The sequence below is a fragment of the Rhagoletis pomonella genome, unplaced genomic scaffold (genome assembly GCF_013731165.1).
Source record: "Rhagoletis pomonella isolate Grant_MI unplaced genomic scaffold, Rhpom_1.0 Rhpom_scaffold_00002, whole genome shotgun sequence".
Lineage (NCBI taxonomy): Eukaryota > Metazoa > Arthropoda > Insecta > Diptera > Tephritidae > Rhagoletis > Rhagoletis pomonella.
Genome location: NW_023458556.1, coordinates 13,515,800 through 13,536,571, shown reverse-complemented (window position 1 = coordinate 13,536,571; position 20,772 = coordinate 13,515,800). Strand labels below are relative to the sequence as shown.

The window sequence follows — 20,772 nt, the reverse complement described above, 5'->3', positions numbered from 1 at the left end:
TGCGACAATTTTATGGCAATTCAAACCTGCCCGGACTTTACTAATATTTTCTGAAATTATACATATTCAGTAATAAAATAAAAATTAATAAAAAAAGTCGAGATATTTCTCAAAAACTACTGAGCGGATTTAGACAAAATTGTTTAAGTATGATCTGTATCGATAGCAATATTATTTTTAGTACGTTAAATTCCTATAGGGTTTCCACCTGTCTAAAAAATTAAAATCTACACTGTTCGCTGGATTACAAGAAGTGAGGTGTCAAATAAAAGGGCTCGGCTTTTAAATGTTCAATAATGTATTACTTTTTGAGTAGGGCTTAAAAACTGTATATGTATAATACGCGAGGGCATTTTTTGTTAGTGACATTCGATTTGGACAGGTCATTCAATTAAAAAAGGTGTCAAATGAAAAGGCTTGGCCTTCAGAAGAGGGTTGCAATCTTTGCGAAAAATTAAAAAAATGTGGGCTGTTCGTTAGATTACAAGAAATTAGCAATTATATACCATTTTTTTAGTAGGGTTGCAACCTGTTTAGTTGTCAATCACACCTTATTTAATACCTACACATTTAGGGCGTGGCGAAGCCTCGCGCATACGAAGCTTGCTAGTACATATATAAAAAGTAGTAAAAAGTATATTATCATACTTTTTCCACATTTATTTGCTACAAACCTTTTTATTTATTTCTCGTAAACTATACTTAAGCTCTTCCCACGAGAGCCATACTCAGATGAAATCTCTTTGACAATATAGATACCTTTCCATAATCAGTTTTATAATAGAACACTTTCTTATCTAATCCATACAAAAGACGGAAGGACACAATGCAATGTGAATGAATGCGTTTACAACAACAAGTACGAGCACATAATAATAAAACGTCTTATGTATGAGATATACGGCTTTCACGAAGCGCATTGCATAGGTAAATATAATGACAATGAGCTGCTGAAACGTAGAAAGCAACGTAAAGAATTTCATAATTTCTTTTACCTGCTATTATCTCAGCTAAGGATGCATTTAGAGCATGGAGAATGTCATTACATTTTTCCAACGCAAGTTGAAAAAAACAAAGCTACATACAGTACATACAGAAAAAAGTCAGCTACATTCTTCTCTCTCAACATGTGATTTAGTAACTAAAATGAAATAATGTAACTAAGTATATTTTTAGCTGACTTTTTTCTAGGTGTATCATTACCTGCATTCAATGGGAATGATTTTTTTTTTAATTGCGGGCACTCTATGTAGGCATGAAAAACCTTCTCATAAAAAATTATCCACCATTCCGGAAGCGGCTTAAACCTATAAGTCAGGTTAAAATCAAGACTCACACCATAAATTTAAGGCAGCGTGGCCAAGCACTTTGTAGAAAAAGCCAAATAAGCATAAGCCGGAAAATATACAAAATTTAGTAAGCTTATAGAAAGAAACTACTAAGTTAGATGCAAATTTATCGCGAAATGAATTATGTAAAACACAATTTATTCTGCCACGCCTGCATGTATACATACGTATTTCACTTATTTAAATATGTAAATCGATTTCGCTCTAACTTCCGAAATTCTATTTTTTTGTTTTTGTTCGTTAGCTAAGGTAATATGTACAACTTGCTTCCTGAATATCCTTGATACGTAAGGCATAACTAGCAGTATGTAGATGGAAAAAGCAATCACCTAACCTTGTCCCTGTGCGCTTGCACACAGCGACGACGTCAACGATATTTGACCTTGCTGCGGCGAGAATAAACAGAATCCCTTTACATTGGCTTGTTCTCCACTCACCTGCTGCTACGGCCAACAAACTAAATAACTGCACAGTGCCAAATCTATTACAGTCAATTTGGCGCACTCAAAAGCTGTCAGCCAACACGCCGTGTCTGCCGACCAAATGAAGTGTGCCAGTAATCGAATCAGTTGTGAGTGTATCAAAAATGCAAAGTAACAAAAATGAGCTGCGAATCGACTTAAATATCTGAAGAAATACGTATGCACGTGCGTGCCATGAGCTTCTTAGTGTGGAACTTTTATGTGTTCTGTGTGTTTTTTGTCGCTTGAATTTGATTGTGCTTGTGTCGAAAGGGGGCTTTACAGCATTAATTTATCAAAGTAACGGCCAAATGGCCAACAATTTCATATATTTGCACTGTTTGGGGTTCCTGTGGGACCGAAAGGAAAAGTTAATACCAAAAAAAAAATGCTTCAATAAACATTTGAATATTATCCATTAAACAAAAGCTCCTGAAGAGAACAGAGTTTGCCGACTGAAAAAGTTTCTATAATTTAGTACCACTTCGACGAAAATTGTTTTTTGTTTTTATTCTAAATACATACTTTGAGCTCTTTGACCGATCTTTACATTTTTTTTTTTTTTATAAAAAAGGGGGGCAATATTTTCTATATAGAGCAATCCAGTGGGTGAGAGCATAAATTTATGACCTTACTTTTACCCCATGCAGTTGTGGACCACCCTAATGCACAAGCTCATGAGCGCACGCATGATTTGAAGTTTACAATTCGTGCTTAAAACTACATAAAATTTCAAAGCGAAGGCTGTGCCAGCCAACGCAAAGGCGAAACGTGCAATCGGCTGGCAGGCAGCCACATCTGTCGGGGCGTATGAGTAACGCAGCCACATGCAGCAAACAATGCGGCTAGTCTTTTACATTTCGCACACTGTCTTCCAAAGGGTCACAACTCAAAATTACACATTTGTCAGAAAATGCGAAAACCTATTTCTTAGCACATGATAATTATATGGGCAAGCGGGACTTTGGCTTCGGTTTTTTTGTTTTTAATTATAACAAAAATTTTCTCCAGCTCTGTTTACATTTTTAGCGCATATTTTCAAATATGCCAAATTTTGAGTTGTGCCTCTTTTGAAAAAGGTGTGAGATAAGTAGTGTTGGAAAGCACTGAGACGAACATATGTGCGCAAAAAGTTAATACGTAGTATGTGTATACATATGTATGTACATATGTATATGTAATGCATATGTACTATGTAGAAGTATCCTAAATATTAGTAAAGTGAAGTTATACATATGATTTCCATACGCATACCCGAAATTGTATAACACATATCTACATACACATATTTATGTACATACATACGATAACAAACTCATGCATATATGCAAGCTTATGTGGCATGCCACAAAATGTTTACTTTGAAAGTATTCCATAGTTTCATTGTGCTTACGACCGATAAGTATTAACAAACATAAGTACTAATGTATGTACGTCCTTTTAAATTTTGACAAATTTGGTAAATATTGCTGTTGTTTACTTTCAACATCATTAAAATTTAATAGTTATGCTTAGTAATGTGCGTGTAGACAATGCATTACTACAACATTTCATTTGATGATGGCAACGAATACTTCTGCAACTTTTTGCCTAAATTTTATATATGTATGTAGGTTTACATTTTTGTAAACTTGAAGAAAACTGCAACTTTAACTTCAGCATTTATCCAACTGCTTTCTAATGCGTTAGTTATTGATTTTGTTCAATACGTTTGAGACTGAATATTTATTAATTAGACATGTGTTTGTAAACACAAGCATAGTGCTGGTATAATGCAATGAAGTAAGTAGCATTTAAGTATATTAAGAATTGTAAATGCTGACTTATGCGGATATGGGAAATTTGATGCAATTCAACATACATAACTCCTATAACGCACCGAATGTACCAATAGATATTGTCATATCGAAAAAATGCTGACTTATTCCCTTTGGTAATTAATCGATTCATTTGGAACTTTTTATTTCATCTCAGAAAGTTATAAAAATTCACAGTTTACAGGCCTCTCCAAGCTCAGTACTTATGCAAATAAAAAGGTTCTCAACCTGGGAATACTACGAGTAGAAATTGTTTGAAATGATATCAGTTGCCTTACTATCAGCTTATATGTTTGGCATTTCACAAATCTAATTCGTATATAACACATTACTAATATTTTGGCGCATACACTGTTGCTAAGTGTTTGGACGAGCCTCTCATACGATCTGCATGTATTTACATCTTGCTGCTGTTACATAAATTTGTATGTATGTGTAGTTTTCGTATAAATCTTTACAATCGGCGGTTCTTATGGTCCATAATTACGAATCAAAAAATCAGATTTTAAAGATTAAAAATGGCGGAGCAAATTTGGTTCTACTATTTATCACGAAAAAAACTTAAAACATAACGTACATGGCGTTTGAGTTACTCAGACGAGATGGGAATGTTACTCATACGCCATGTATGTAGGTATGTATGTTGTTGAGAGACTTATGGCTCCGGAAACGGCTTAGTTTCATTAAATCACTAGGCATGGACGTGGTGTTATGATGAGCTCTGAGGGCACAAAGACCCGAGGTTGCAGTACACTGCCTCTAACAAATCTATCTTGGAATATTAATATTAATTAGCCTTCACAGCTGCCAAAAAGTACTGACTTTTTGAAACTCTATATCTCTTTTCTAACTCTTATCCTATCTTAACGCCTTCCTTCCTCTTTTTCATTAAAATTTACCTTAAATTTATTTCACTGAGCCAAAAGCACAATGGTTTTTTCAACCAAGTTATGGTTTGATTTTTTCATGGTAAAAAAACCGCTTGTAAGAAATGTGATTCAAGTTGAACATTTGGGAATAAATTCGTATGTATGGCAGTGGCTGAACGAGCAGGGGTGCTTGCTTTTATTTGTTGGATTCCAGCTGTTTTTGGTTTTTCTTAATTACGAAAAAGCCTCTGTGAAGTGCAGAACCAAATCAAACTACGAAGAAAATTGGAGTTAAGTTGGCCATTTGAAGACATATTTTTAAAGCGGCTGTAGCTGAGTGTGTAGAGATGCTGGCTGTTATTTGCTAATCCCGCCAGAGGCAACATGTTAAACTGATAATACAACTTTTTGTTTTGTATCTCCGAATTATGAAAAAGCTTCGGTGAAGTGCAGAACATTAACCTATTCAAACGAAAAATCGCCAACCAAAAGTTTGGTTAATGTAAACAAAATTGTGGTTAATATTACCAAATTATTGTTGAAAATATCAACCAAGGCATTGTTAATATTAACCAAAAACCACGTTGATTCCTTTTCAAGTTTGAATTTGGGAATATTAACCAATTTTTGGTTGATTTTTCGGGTTGGCTTTCCCTTATGGCCGTTGGTTAAAGGGGCGGCGGGCCAAAGGTAAGTGGGCGTGGCACCTCTAACCCACCTTTTTGGAGAGGGAATGAACCGCCATTGACAAAAATGCAACCCCCGACCACCTAGGTCCACTATGGTTCCCTAGGGACCTCTTAGAAAAATTGCCAAAAATCACAATTTTTATTTGCGGTTATTCGCTTGAAAAATGTTAAATATTCATTTGCACAATACATTTTTATATACACATTTTTATATACAAGACATTTTTATAAAACACCCAGTAACCAAAATAGACATCACTGGGGCGGCAGCCCCAGGTTTACCACACAGAAAGGGAATTCTAGTTACCTCATCCTTTCCCAAGGTTACATCCCTTTCCCAGTTAGGTCACACAGAAAGAAGAATTCTACGTAGTAAGGGTTATAATCCCTAAGCGCGGCCGTAGGCGGCCTACGCAGAAAGGAATTCTACGCAAAAATACTGTGGATGCAAGTAAAAATTGCGATTTTTGGCCATTTTTCTAAGGGGTCCGTAGGGAACCATAGGGGCCTAGGTGGTCGGGGGTTGCATTTTTGTCAATGGCGGTTCATGCCCTCTCCAAAGAGGTCGGTTGGAGGTGCCACGCTCACTCCCCCTTCGCCCACCGCACCTTTAACGAACTGCCATAATGGAAAGTTTCCCCGATTTTTCTCTCACAATAGCCGGTAAAGAATTATCGGCGAGTGCGCGGAAAATGCTCTCTTACAACCGGCTATACTACATATCTACTTTGCGGAGCTTTTTTTTTTGAAATGAGATTTATTTTTTACACACTCTTTCAACTTTAGTACAGATATTATCAAATTCACTTGTGGAAGAATTCAAATGTAAATGCATATTCCACTAATTCCCAAGAAAATTTCTAGAAATACATTTCCATATATCTCACTAATAACATTTTCTTTCATATTCAATTACAGATCAGACAGTTAAAGCTTCGATATACTTCAGAAATGTGGCTTTGCAAAATGTACATAAATATTCAACTAAAAATTTAAATGTCAACAAAGCACAAATTTTAATTATACGAAAAGCAATAACTACAACAAGGGAAATGTGCATAAAAAATGCTTGTGATGGTCTACAAATAGTAAACAAAAACAAAAAAAGCTGAAATCTGAAAGCAAACAGAAACACCAATTACTAAAAATGGATAATAAAATGTGCAAATATATTAAAAAATTTACAAACTTTATTTATGTATGTACATAAGTGCTAGAGGAACGATGTGAACACAAAATAAAATTTACGAAATATTTGTGTTGTTATTAAATACGCAAGCAAAAACTTTCGTCATATTTCCAACAAATAACTCAAACTAAGCAACCATGTCGTTAACTGTGAAAATTGTGCAATTTCAATTGCCGAAGGCCAAATCTAATTTAATCGCACGCGTCGAATTCCGAGGTAAGTTTCTTAAGTTAAATTTAACACAGTTGAAGCTGTGCTTTAAAATTTTTTCTCTACTTAGTTTCGACGACTGACTTATTGTACTGGCAATTCTGAGAAAAAAATTCCATAACAACATAGCTCTAAAATGGATTTCGAGTCTTCTTATTTTTAATTTTATTTATTAATCCATAACCAATTTATTTTTTAATCGACTTCAATTTAATTAAATTGATGAGATAAGTATTATATTGTTACAAAGTAACTATCAAGCTTATGTACCGTAAGGAAGATTAATTTCCAAAACATTTTTGGAGAGCGTTGCCACCTGTTTAAAAAATTTAATTCAATTAAATTGATAAGGCAAATGAAATGTTGCAATTTGGGCGTTAAAATAAAGTGGTTTAGAAAGCTTAGTTTCGAAAATATTCCTATTTGAAGAATTTAAATCAATTCATATGAGAAGATAAATGAAATATTTAAGTTTGTCTCCAGTTCGAAAAATTTAATTCAATTAATGGCCGTTTTCTTAACTTCAAAAAATTCGTCCAATTGCTCTAAGCAAAATCGACATACATAAATTTTCTTAAAAAAATTTACCAAATATATGTACCTAAAAAAGGAATTGGCTAGGAACCAAAAAATAAAATTTAAAATAAGGAGGCTCGAAATCTATTTTAGAGCTATACTTCCATAAACTTTTTTGTTCAGAATTGACAGTAGAATACTTCAGTTGCCGGAACTAAGTCGGTCATATTCCTTAAGAACAAACGAGATTGCTCCAGAACAAGTAATAATAGAATAGAATACGGCTAACTTTTTCCCTTAAAAGCTCTGCTGTGTATCCATTTGACGTGCCACAGAGGCTCCGTTGGGTCCCACGTTTTTTAGTTGCCATCGGAACTCAAGTACCGGTACCCACAATACGTTAACCCTTTTATGCAAGCTTCATTGGTTCAATAAAGTTTTGAAATTGTCGGTATACGCTCTGAGCAAGTGACTCTTTGAGGAATTTTCTACATTGAAGGGCTGGTTGAAGCATATTTTCGTTAGCATTTTGTCTATATGCAATCTACTGCTTCCCTAATAGCAAACACATCCGCCTGAAAATATGGGATCTAAACATCACTACTAAATACATATATGTATGTAGCAGAGCTGTAAAATGATTGAATCAACATAGTCTGCATTCACTCGGCATTCCTTTCAAAATGTTGATTGTTGGTTTGTATAAATAAAAACTTCATTCCTGAGTGGCTTAAAATATTTGAAAACAAACAAACTGTGTTATGTTGTTGAATGCTAGATTGCCATTCAGTATAGAATGTGAATGTTCAGCAGCATTCGCACTCACACATGATTGTATATTTAGAATGAATGCACACTTTTTTTTCCATTCAGTACCAATAATTTGTTCCCAGGGTTGATATATTTTATACTTTAAAGTTTGAACATATCTGGAATTGAAACAAAAACAAATATTTTATTTCCAAAGCAACTTATCGCAACCGTAGAGCAAAACAGACACATCTTGATATGTATACATATACATCATCGATTGTAGACATTTTTTCGCAGAAGAATATACAAAATTGATTTATCACAATTATTTTTGTATTAAATATTTTTTTCACAGTATACAGTGATCCAGGTAGCCAAAACAAAAAATGTAAACATGCTTATTTGACATTTTGTTTGAATGTATTGGTTGATATTTTTTCACAGTTGTCGTTTTCGTTAACCCAAATGAAATCAAATTTAAATATTTTCTTATAGTGAAAAATATTTTCAAGTCACATAAAATAAAATAACGAGAAACACGAAATTCCAAGCAAATGAAGCGTGAAGCGTTAGCAATTATGACCGGATGCAGTTCCTACATAAGTCAAACCGTGTTCTGAACACAACTTTGAGTGAATAATGGTGGGCTGACTTTGTAAAATGGTCCCATCGATTAGGCGGTAAAAGAAGTATTACTTAGCTTATGGTACAACTCTCCAATTTTCAAATGCACGTAATTTGTGTGTATTTGTTCAGCCGATTATTCACATTTGAAAGAGGATAATGCATGAATTAATGCAAGTAAAGACGGTTTATGCAGATAAGCGAGCGCGTTTGTTAACCGTATAAAATGTATGTACGTATATACACATATATTCAGAATGACGAGATGAACTAGTTCAGCCCTCTCTGTTTGTAAACGCGCTAACTCGAACAAAATTTAGTTATTTTAACAAAAGTCGGTGTCGAAGTTGCCTTTGGTATAATTTAGGTTAGTGTTAAATTTTGTCGAAATCTGCCAATAACCACGCCCACCTCCCACGTAGTAATTAACAATATTTTTGTTTTATTATAATTTGTTTTACGAATTTTGCTGTTCAAATTTACATTTCAAATATATCAACAAACATTTGTAGGTACTTTTGCACCAGTTGTTGCCTATGGGTTAATGACAAAAAAATCCTATATATTCACAACATTTCAAGTATTAGTTTTCAAATAAGCATATTGTCAATGGCTGGTTTGCTGTATACTGTGATTTTTTTCAGTTTTCAAATATGAAAACTTTCAAAACAAAATTTCAGAAGGGTTCCTGTTTTTTTAAAGGGGTTGAGGAGTTCCATTACTTTGAGCAACTTTTTAAATTAACTATTAATTTAAATGTTTCCTAAACATATTTACAACGCAGTTCTGCAAGAGGGTACCATAACTTTTTTTTCAAATAACGTATATTTGGAACAACCAAAATTAATCGATATGGATACATACATTTATGTTCGTATGTACTACTTATGTATGTATATATACATAAAAATGCTCAGAATAAAAAGAAAAGATAATTAGTCCATGTCCGTTTATTTGCGTACACGATAACTCTAGCAAAAGTTGAGATATCTCAACCAAATTCTGTACGAGGGTTTTTTTATCTAGGGCAGCAGGGTATTGAAAATACAAAAGTCGAACAATAACCTGGTCCCTCTCATAAAATGGTAATTTCGAAAAATGCCAAAACTACAATATTTCCTTAATTACAGGAACCAAATTGCTAAAAAACTGCCATGTTTATTATTATAGTTTTGGAAAATGGACATGGGATATATTGCTAGCTTTAAACATCAATTTGCTCAAAACATACGTTTAGAACAGTGTGCAAGCTTCTACCACATGTGTGGTAGATCAACCACGTATTTTTTTTTAAATTTGGGTGTCTACCACATCTACCATACAAGGCTTAAAATCTACCACATTTTTAGACAGAAGATTTGTTTACAATTTTCACATAACTCTAGAATTTCAACTCAATTGTAATTCGAAATATAAAAATTAATCAATAAATTTTTAAAAAGGTACATCATAAATTTTGCTTTAAATATATCTGTGCCTTAACTTTGTAATATTTCAAAAATACGCCTATTTATATTTGCTAAAGTATTATGCAATGGGAAAATAATTTGGTCGATTATTTTGCATACAAATAAAATATTATTTTCTTCATGATTATATTCTCTAACTAGAAAACTAATGTTATACTTGTTTTTGCACCAATTGCGTGGAATCTGTACGATCCACTAGCAATTTTATTTCCCGATTTAATTTTTGAGTTGTGCTTCTTTTGACGACGGTGTGCGATATGTATACCCAATAAAATATGAATTGGAAAATCTACCACATCTTATTCAAATCTACCACATTTTTTTTCGATTCTACCACACTAAAATAAAAAGATTTGTTAAATCTTTTTTTGAGAAAAGTTTATAATTTGCAACTTATTGTAAATGGTAGAAACCACCACACACCCACAAATCAGGTTTTAGAATCTTTATTAAATGCTTGACCCAATAGCGAAGAAAAAAGTACGAAGAAACTTGTATTAAGAATTTTTTAAATAAATAATAAAATGTATATATCTAAAGTTAGAAGTAGAAGCGCTTAAATTTGTTTACTTATTTTAACGTAGATATATAGGTATGTACATATGTAATAATTTCTGCACATACCTTTTATTGGTACATTGGTAATACTTATTTAGAAAGCTGACAATTTTCGAAACAGAGATGTAAAAATCGTTAATAATTAACATTTTTCATAATGACATTCTTGGCAGAAAAATATTTCTCTAATTAATATTTTCATTTATTATAAATATTTATACAAATTTAAGTGAAACAAATTAATGATAACGCTCAATAAACTATTTTTCGTGTTGAAATTTTGAAATCTGTTCAATAAAATTCAACCTTGCGTATTTTTCAGTGGGTTTTGTGTATTTAGAATATTTATATCGATTGATTGGTACTGAATGAATGTGTGCACACATAGCAAAAGCTGCATTCATCTGAATGCTTATTCAGTGTTAAAAGTTAATGTTTCGTCATTCAGTTTTTTCAATCTTTCTTTGAATATGTTAATGTGTGCAATCGTATCTACTTTGAGTGAATGTAGAATTGGAAAATTATAAGCCACATTCCCCAACAAGGAAAAATTCAATGAAAACATAATAACATAAAATTGATGATTTTTAATTTCATATGATTTCACAGTTTTACAGCTCTGGTATGTAGTATTAAAATATTTTTGTTTACCTTTGCCGCATATATGGTTAAAATTAAATTAGACACCATAATTCAACTTTGTTATGAAAGGAAACCCCATAAAGATGAAAGCATAATTTCAGGAATTCTGAATAAAATATTTTTCCGTGTATGAAGACATTTTTTCAACTCCGTCCCAAGGTTAGAAGTCACATGGAATTCAACGTGTTCGCACGTAACCAATTTTATTAAAGTTATGTATATGGAGAAATATGTATGTATGTATGTATGTATATGTGCACATGTATGTGTGCACCTCATGGACGGACGTTAGTCAATATTGTCACATCAAAGTTTATCAATACCTCTTTGTTTGCCTCAGCTTTCACATTCTGATACAATTATTTGTTAGTATAAAATGCCTTCGTAAACATTTTTCGCATACTCAAGCGGATAGTGTGAAAAAAATTCCATAAATACTGACAAAGGATTCATTATGAAAGAGCGTGCAATGCCTGAAATTCCTGAAATACTACAAGGTTGTCGCTGGTTTGGCCAGTTCGTCGTTTATGCTTGTTTATGTCAATATTTACTTAGGATGTGCGACTTATATAACATACTATAGACAAATACATATATATATATATGTATGTAAAACAGCTAAATATGGCCACTACATATAAATAGAGTAACGATTTCTAAGGTCTGGCAATTTGTTTTTCTTAATTTATTTTTGATTTAATTTTAAAAACGAATATACTTCAAAACGAAAACATATCCCAAACTTTGTACAAGATTTTTAAAAAATTCGATAAATTTTCATGGAAATTTCAAACCTTTCACTCAAAGTTTATAGAAAAGTTGTCAAAAAGTCGTGTTCCTATTGATATAGCCACCGTTGTAAATGATAATTGCACTGCAAAGAATGTTTTTTATCGAGTGAATGTTTTAAGTTTCCATTTAATCCGGCCAGAAATTAAATAGGTCTTTAGCAGGGCTCGAAAATAACTCTTAACCGAAAAATCATATTGGTTTTTCTCGGATACTTATCATATTGCGCAGTCACATAAAGGTTTCTCTCAGAGAGATATATGAAGGGGTTAGAGTCAAAAGGATCTAAGTAGATTTAACTTTTTTTTTGTAGATATTTAAGGTTAAAGTTGATTACTTATTTTAAATTCTGGGTAAATGCATTTGAAATGATTCTTGTCTAAATGAATAAAGGTTAATTAACTAATTCAAATAAATACTATACAAATATGGGTATAACTTATATTTTCAATAAATGTCACTTAGACCCTTAAGATTCTAGCCCCTTCATATGTACAAACGCGCTTTATTTCGGTTGCCCTCTAAGATTTATATTTAATTTCAAGAAATAAACCTTCACTGAGTTATACCTTGAGACTTATTTGTAATGGTTACTTGTTTTCGTTTATAAAGGAACAATTTGGAATGAATATTTGGCCACGTTGATTACTAAACTGTAATTAATAGAAATGCCTAAGTTGCGTTACTAAGTTCCAATTCGGAATTTTAATGTGGTTGCGCATGGAGATTTCCAGCAAGTATAGTTTAGAAATGAAAGAGGCTGTTGCTCTCCATTGATGCGTTTTGGAAAAGAGGATTTACTTTTAAATTTTATAACCGCCAATGCCATGCGACATTTTGCACTAAGCTGCACTTAAATTGAACTGTCAGATATAAGCGTTTGGACAAGTGACATGCAACGTCTTTTTGAATTGGTAATAGCATTCAGGCCATGTCATAGGCGTACTCAAAATTTGCGCATACATATGTAGTTATTTATGCTCAGCTGCAAGCATTCAAACGATATTCAAGTTTGATCTAACCTGGCTTATTTACACATCAGTTGCCTGTAAAAAAACGGCAACGGCGCTTTTTTATTTTGATGTTGTTGTCATACTCATTCACTGCAGCACTTGGCGCTATTGGCATTACAGCTACTGCAGCTGTCGCGTGCTTAACTAAAAACAGTTAAAAATGTGAAAGCCAACAACAAAAAGGCGCTGGCTATGGATGCGTGGGAAAATTGCAACTATGCTGAGGGAGTATCAGTAGCGACATCGTGGGACTGCGTAAGCATATACACAAACATAAGTGAAGCAAAGTAAAAACGAGAATATATTTTTTGTATGTATTTTCTTCCTTCAGCTTTCAAATGAATTTTAAATATTCCTGCATTTTCTATCCCCTACTTGTTGTGTGTGTCATGCAGCAAAGTAAAGGGGCAGCTGGCGCTTTGTAGATACGCTCTACGATGTGCGCTTTTTACATTTTTTTAAATATTTTTTTATTTACCTTCACTGCTCTCCGTGCCATATATGCACGTATGCAAGTAGTGCAGTGCGTTTTGAGCCACGCAAAATACGGGAAACGTAAAATTGAATGTAAACATTTGTATTGCGGCTGCTATAATATAATTCTTAACTTATTTGCAGTGTCATGTCAATGGGGATATGGTTTTAATGAAATTCCGCAATCTGTTAAAGATTCCAAAATGGGGATCGCATGAGAATTGGCTCAATTTACTACGTACAATAAACTGTTTTGAGTAGATTACGGTAAATGGGGGTGATAAGTGTGCCACTTTGCAATTTGTGCGCAGAAACACTTATGTATGTGAGTAGGTTGACTGAGGTTTATTATCTGCGAGCAGGGAGTTATTTGGAGTGGAAAGATTATCATTTCACTTTAGAAGTTTTGAGATTACTGAGTTTGTTACTACGTCAAGAATGTGTTCTGCACTAAATATGAAGATGCAGGTTGGTTGCAAGGTCGAGTAGCGAGTCGGCATGCTCGCGGTCCCAGGCATAGTTCATCGGGTGGGGTGGGTCTTTCGCTCTCGCCTTACTAGCGCTACCTTAACAAAAAAGTTGAAGTTCACATGCTGCGCTAAGAAATAGGGAAATATTATTAATTAAGAGCCTACTTGCAGACCACATTCTTACAAGGTGACATGCGAACGGCTGAAAGTGACTTTTGTTGCCTTACATTTTTGGGAATGAAATTTTTCAACGACCTAAATGCAGACGAAACCTATTTTCATGGCATCAGAAATAGTTCACAGTATTTTTTAGTAGAGTAGATGTAATGGATACAACTAGATATATAATGTATTATTAAAAATTTACACAAATTACTCACTTTCACAATTAAAAGTTGTTTAAAGAGTAAAGAAAATCAACTAAAATATTTTTGAGTTTCGGTGAGATTATAAAATGACTCCGGAACCAGAGTTGGCACTAATCGACTGATTTTTTAATCAATTAGTTAATTCGGTTAAATTCAATCCTATTACGGTTAACCATGATTAATTTTAATGTGGTTAAACAGCTAATCGTAACCGCGATTAAAAAATTTATTTTTAATCATTAACCATTAATTTGATTAGTAGGTTTGGTGATTAATTAATTTATGCTGGAATTTTCCTGTGCACACAAGGCCAGTTAATTGAGTATGGCTAAGTCCGTTTTCCTTATCAATCTAAGCAAATTTGGGTGCGATTTCGTTAAAAATCTATTCCAACAGACGTTATGTAAACTAGGTTTTAATATCCCTTTGCACATGTGCGATGGGTTGTAAAAATTCCCTGTTTATGTATTACGAAAAAAATAAAATTATAATTATTATATAACTAAAATAATAATTGTTATTTTTTTATATATTATGTACTTTTTTATAAGCGTGAAACACAAAAGAATCACTATAACTCTTTTGTTTGGTTTCAAATTCGGACAAACTAGACCACTTAATCAGAATTTCCTTTTAATTGAAGTAACGATTAATGATTAAAATTAATTAATCTTAATCACAACCGACGATTAATATAAAAAAATGTGATCATTAATCGTAAGGATGATTATGATTAATTAATTTTAATCGTTAACCGCGATTAACATTTTAATCGTTAATTTTGAATCCCTAATCAGATTAACATTTTGCCAACACTGCCTGAACACTGCCGCACGCCACAGCAGAATGTAGGACATACAAAAACTTTTTGAGTTGGTGCTTTTTGGATATGTAATTTTTATGTTAATCAATTACGGTTTTCTGGAAATCCGGGAATGAATTTTGTCCACCTAGTTTGTTCCACAAGACATACTGTACAGTTAGAGGAGCGCACTATCATGTCCGAGGTTCGATCTTCGGTCCGAGCGACAGAAACAAAGCTCCAAGAGCGGTCCGCCTTCAGCAGGCACTGGCAAACCTCCGAGTGTATTTCTGCCATGAAAAAAAACTTCTCATTAAAACCATTTGCCGTTCAGTGGTGGCGTAAAACCTTAGGTCCCTCCTTTTTGAGTGACAACATTAAGACGCACACCACAAGTCGGAGGAGAAGATCCGCAGCAGCAAAGTTAATCAACTGCTCAGCTTCGTTGACTCTTCGAAATGTTTAAAAGAATTTCGAAATTATTTGCCTAAATAATACTAAATATTTTTTAGAGCTTGCGAAATTTTATTTAAATTTCCAAATTAATATTTCCATACTTTTAGCAAAAAGCCCCTTTCGTGGTTTAGTTATAGGTCGATATATGCTTTCTCAGGCAAGATTAAATTCGCAAGTGGATCAAGCATTTAGTAGCTTATTTTCTATAAAATTCCAACTTTTACTTGATTTATTAAATATCGTTTCGTATTTCCTTTTTTCAGGTGTTGCCCATATAACATCAGAACTCAATGCTGATTGCAACATTATTGATGTTAATCAGGTGAGTAAAAGCATTATAAAGCTAATTCATTCGCCATTTGAACACTAATCACAGTACATACTTGAATGCATTATTTATCTGCAAAAATAAAAAAAAATTATATAACAATATTCAATCACAACGAAAATTTAATTTGTATGGTTTTATGCTTTTGTAACCATATTTGAAAATTATAAACTTAAATACTACAACAGCCCACAATTTGTCCTCAATAAATTTTGTATTAAGTAACTCCATATAAGTACCACAATTCAATATTCGAAACATTTGTATTTACTTGAACATAAATATTTTGCAATTTTCTGCCAAGAAGTGCCATGTAATTTATGTTCTTCCACAAATACACACAATGACCACAAATTTCAGAAGAAAATGTTTGTACATATGTATTTCTCCACGAACTACAATCAAATTCCCAGAAATGTTTTCCAAGTTAAACAGTAAGAAAAAATTAAACAATGCCAAAAGTACCAAAAACGAAAGTCCGAAATAAATCAAAGAAAAGTCAGAGGCTAGCGGTCAAATCAATGAAGACCTTCGGGAAGATGTGTTATTATTTTTCGCTTTTTTCTCTTGTTTGCGTGTAGCAGCGGCCAGTGAATAACTGTTTCCTCCAGCAATACACTGGCCTTGCTTGTTGAGTGAGTTTAAGCTTACGCTAGGAGGAACACAGCGCAGAGTAAGGCGGTGTACAATATTTCCAAGGAATTGAAATTTGTAAGTATTTTATTTAGAATTTCTCACAAATTCCGCAACTTAACGGAAAAAAATAAATCCGAAAAAACAAAATTTAAGGATATTAGACATTGGTGTCTAAAGTCTTTAAGATGTTATTTTTAAAAAATTTGTTTGGATTAGGTTAGGAATCAGCACTTGAAATTCGATGGTAAGGTGGAAGACAACTCTTCCTCCCCTAAAAATTTCGTTTAGGTGTCAGTTCGTTTCTTGTTAGGTAAACTTTGGCTATGAAGACCTTTTTTACTGCTGTGGTGTACTCGTAACTCCTCCTCTGTTGCGAGTTATCCGTCTCGCTGATCCGCATTTTCGACCGTGTCTAGCCATCTCATCGGCTATTACGTTCCCTTCGATATTGCCATTTCCAAGAACCCTGCAGAGAGTAATGCTTTCGTGACTTAGTTATGTCAATTCTTTACTACCCTGGATCTTATCCGTTTAAACTTGAGCTTCGAAAAAGCAGAGCTGAGTTTACATGAGTCAGAACCCGCACCAAACCGAGAGTTGTGGCTAATGAGCTGGAAAAGTTTCCTACACTGTTCAGCGTTCGCTGCACCGACTAAAAACCCGTTTGTCAACAAGAAATCCGCAGGTTTCCATCGGTACCCAGATTGCCTTCCTTTCTTTGCTGATGGCTTCTATGGTTCCTTGCCTGGCCAGTTCTTCGCCCCTGCAATTTTCTGCAATTTCGCTGTGCCCTGGAATCCAAATCAGTCTGATGCAATAGAGAGAGAGAGATCAGCAGCCGGATTCTAATATTTGCTATCGCTAATTGTGATCGCCAAAAGTTTTCAAAGAAAAACAAGCGCCCCTAGCAACATGCAACAACTAGTTACATGCCCCCCATACTGCCAGATCTAGCTGTTTGTACATTGCATGTCTTACGCTTATATATTGTATAATTTTAGAACCAACTGCTTTTCATTTAGAGAATTTCAGCCACAAAAATTAAGCATAGCGATTGTCAGAATTCCACTGCAGGTAATCTCAGACCAATTCTGACCCTACCAGAGAACTCTGATCGCTGCTTAGTCATCACTTTACATAGATTTTTACCTCGTTAAACGGTATTACATAACTGCGCAACTGGTCGACTGCTTCTTTATTAACAGCTACCTCTGATTGGAATACGCTACAGAAATCCGGTTAGCTAAATTTAATATCTAAGAGTAGTTCCCCACAGAAGCTATCTCATACAGTTCTGCCGTCAACCTTCGACTCATCTGTGGAAATATTCAGCGACCGTTTGCTACCCCTTCCCACGCATTCCCTGTTGTTGTTGTAGAAAATATTTTTTCCTAGAACTCCTTTTTCATCTTTGAGCCATCGTTGATTATGGTAATACCTTCATCGATAGGCCAGCGTCTGATTCTCCTCTAGCTGGAAATCGTTTGATAATCTCGAAACGGGAGCTAAGCCGTTCCCTTTAAGTTCACTCAAGGTATCTACGTGCGAATATTCGGCCTAGTTCCACAATTTTAAGCCCCCTTAATCTAACTAAGGCTGCCTTTAAATGAAAAGCCATTATCAGCCTTCCTTGGGGTGCACTTATCACCGCTAGACACTCTTCGGTTTATTTTCTGATTGCTAAATGACGTGCTTTTCCCAAAGTTCTTTTTGTAGGGAGAGTGCGCTGCTGGGCCTTTGCTCTTTCCGCAACGTTACGCCTTCGGGGAAATTTGGAGGTAGGAATAATAGTTAAGTGTTTGGCCTCGGCTGCAAGGTTCAGCTTAGTCCCATCCAGCCCAAGAATGATAGAATACAAGATTGCGCCGATCAGAGAGGATTTTTGAGAATAACTTTTGTGTGACGTCACACTGGTGCAATTGCGAGAGAGAAATGCCAAAACGTGAGCAAGAATGGAAGAAGAAGAAAAAATGTTGCAAGGAAAACGTAAACAAGTTGCACAAGTGTGACGTCATGCAAACCACGATTCTGTCAAATTCGTTAAGAGAGGAATAGCGGTCCGAGATCGGCGCAACCTTTGTATTCTCTCAATCGTGCATCCAGCCTAGGATCTTTGTTGCCATAGCGAACAAGACAGGTTTAGTTTAGAAAGCTTAACTCCTATACCATCCTTATACCATTGCGCACTTAGAAGCACTAACAAGTCACGATTACTTCAGCTCACTTACTCCACTTACTATTGGCAATAATTTGCCTGGAATCAATATATGTATGTAGTCTTGTCATCAGCTTAGGAGGCAACTACCTTTACTCTCCTTACCTCAAAGCTGCGATGATTACTCTTTTCCTGAGCATCGGGTCGACCCATGCCACTACAAATTGTTCGATGCCGCGTCTCTCCAGCGCTCTACTGATTACTTCTGCCAGTTAAGTTATATTTCCTATATTCCAGTGACTTTTCAACGGTACTGACCTCCTCATGGATAACGCTGGCAATCGATGTGTGCTTTCGGTATGCGTGCTGTGCTTTGTTCGTTTCGAGGATACAACATCTCTCCCTTGTACGAACATACTATATTATTGTATACACACATATGTAAGTCAATTAGTCTCTTTAGTGCCTTTAAGATAAACGATGAAAGGCTCATTGGCTTAAAACCTTTTTAAAATGAGTGACCTAACAACAAAACAAAATCAAAATTTACTTAAATAATCAATGCACACACATAGATAAAGTTTATTTTAAAATATTTAGCATCACCCATTTCTTTAATTCCAGAAGACGTAAAGTAGCCATATAATTTTCTTTCTCCTCCGCTTTATAGTTTCGCATCCTTGGTATTAGCACACGTGCAAAAATAACCGGCAGCACATACTGAGTTAATTTAATAATACATCAATAACTTCGATTGATTTTTTTTTGCTTGTGATAGAAATTGTAAACGAAATTGAATTGCTTCCTTGCAGTGAGATCAAGTGTACTTGTGTGGCTATATAATGTTACGCACAAGTCTAGGTGGGTGGGTCACTAAAACTGAGTGAATGTTGAGTTATTTAATTTTTTTGTTGATATTTTCGGTGTATGTAGATGTGACAAGACTAAATCCCACCATGCAAAACATGAGAAATAGGCAATAATCGTCAATGGCAACAAATTGGTGTCTCACCGATATATTGCCGTGGTGACAAATCGGCAACATCGTTTTTTCATGTCAATTTGGCAATAAATAAGTTATCAAAAATCCCCAAACTTTCGCGTTACAGATATTATCCAAAGGCCTCTAATTTATACCAAAGACAGGATTGAAAATATAGGAATCCTCATAGCGAAAGAAAGAATTAGTTCCATTTCTAAGCTCCAATTTTGCATAAAAAAATAAATTAAGTACTAACAAGAATACAATTATTCCAAATATCGCCTGCGGCAATAATAAAGCGATCAGAAAACGATTCATTCTGGTAATAAGAAAACGACTCGCCCCGGTGAGTTGCCTTCTGCGGACGTTTTAGAGCGACTGGTAATAAGAAATCGATACGACGCACCGTGTATATCACCTATAAACATTTTAAATACAAAATGTGTAGGGTGTTATTGAATGCTACATTGAGGGAAAAAATTTTATAATAAAAAAAAACCGTGCTAAATTTAAAAAATACGCATATGAAAGAGCACCAACCCAACTCGTAATAAATTTGAGCATATACATTTTAATATGTGTCGTTGTGCACTTCACTATTGCTTCTTCGTAAATAAAAAAATCTCAAATTTTATGTTCCGTCTGATAGGAAGTGAACCCGGACACTTTTGGCAGCAGCAACCAATTGTGTCAAGCATCTTTGCACAGTCAGCTACTGCCATACTTGTCAATGTGTTTTCAAATGTTGAGTTTGAATCAAAATAACATCAAGCGATTAGTGCATTTATGCAGATAAAAATGTACTATGTATGTGTGTATGTATGTGTTGACATACACTTTCTTAATTATGAAACAGCATTCGTGAAGTGCAAAATACTTCATTTTAATATAGGCGTATTTGAAATGAGTATTTCCATTATACGTACGCTACTTTTAAGCACTTTTCACCTGTTTTAAATACGTTTTTATTTGATTTTACTACTTTTTCTGTAAACATTTTTAAATGATAATCAAATAAAAAACATTAATTTTTTCTACGCGTATTTTCCCTCAGTGTAGGGAAAAATTACAAAGTGAATGCAACAACCTGCGCAAGCATATTGATTGAAAATGTTGGTTGAATGAAAACACCTTTGATCATTCAGTACTACAC

The 20,772-nt window shown here is 34.2% G+C and overlaps 1 protein-coding gene across 1 annotated transcript in view; it reads left to right on the top strand.

Annotated features, from left to right (window-relative positions):
* The first annotated feature begins 6,140 nt into the window (after window positions 1-6,140).
* LOC118734456 overlaps window positions 6,141-20,772 on the top strand; it is a 29,456-nt gene continuing 14,824 nt past the window's right edge. Inside the window, exons 1-2 of the mRNA XM_036464176.1 lie at window positions 6,141-6,590; window positions 15,782-15,840. Coding sequence (XP_036320069.1) covers window positions 6,512-6,590; window positions 15,782-15,840 — 138 coding nt within the window. The 5' untranslated portion in view covers window positions 6,141-6,511. The remainder of the gene's footprint in view (window positions 6,591-15,781; window positions 15,841-20,772) is intronic.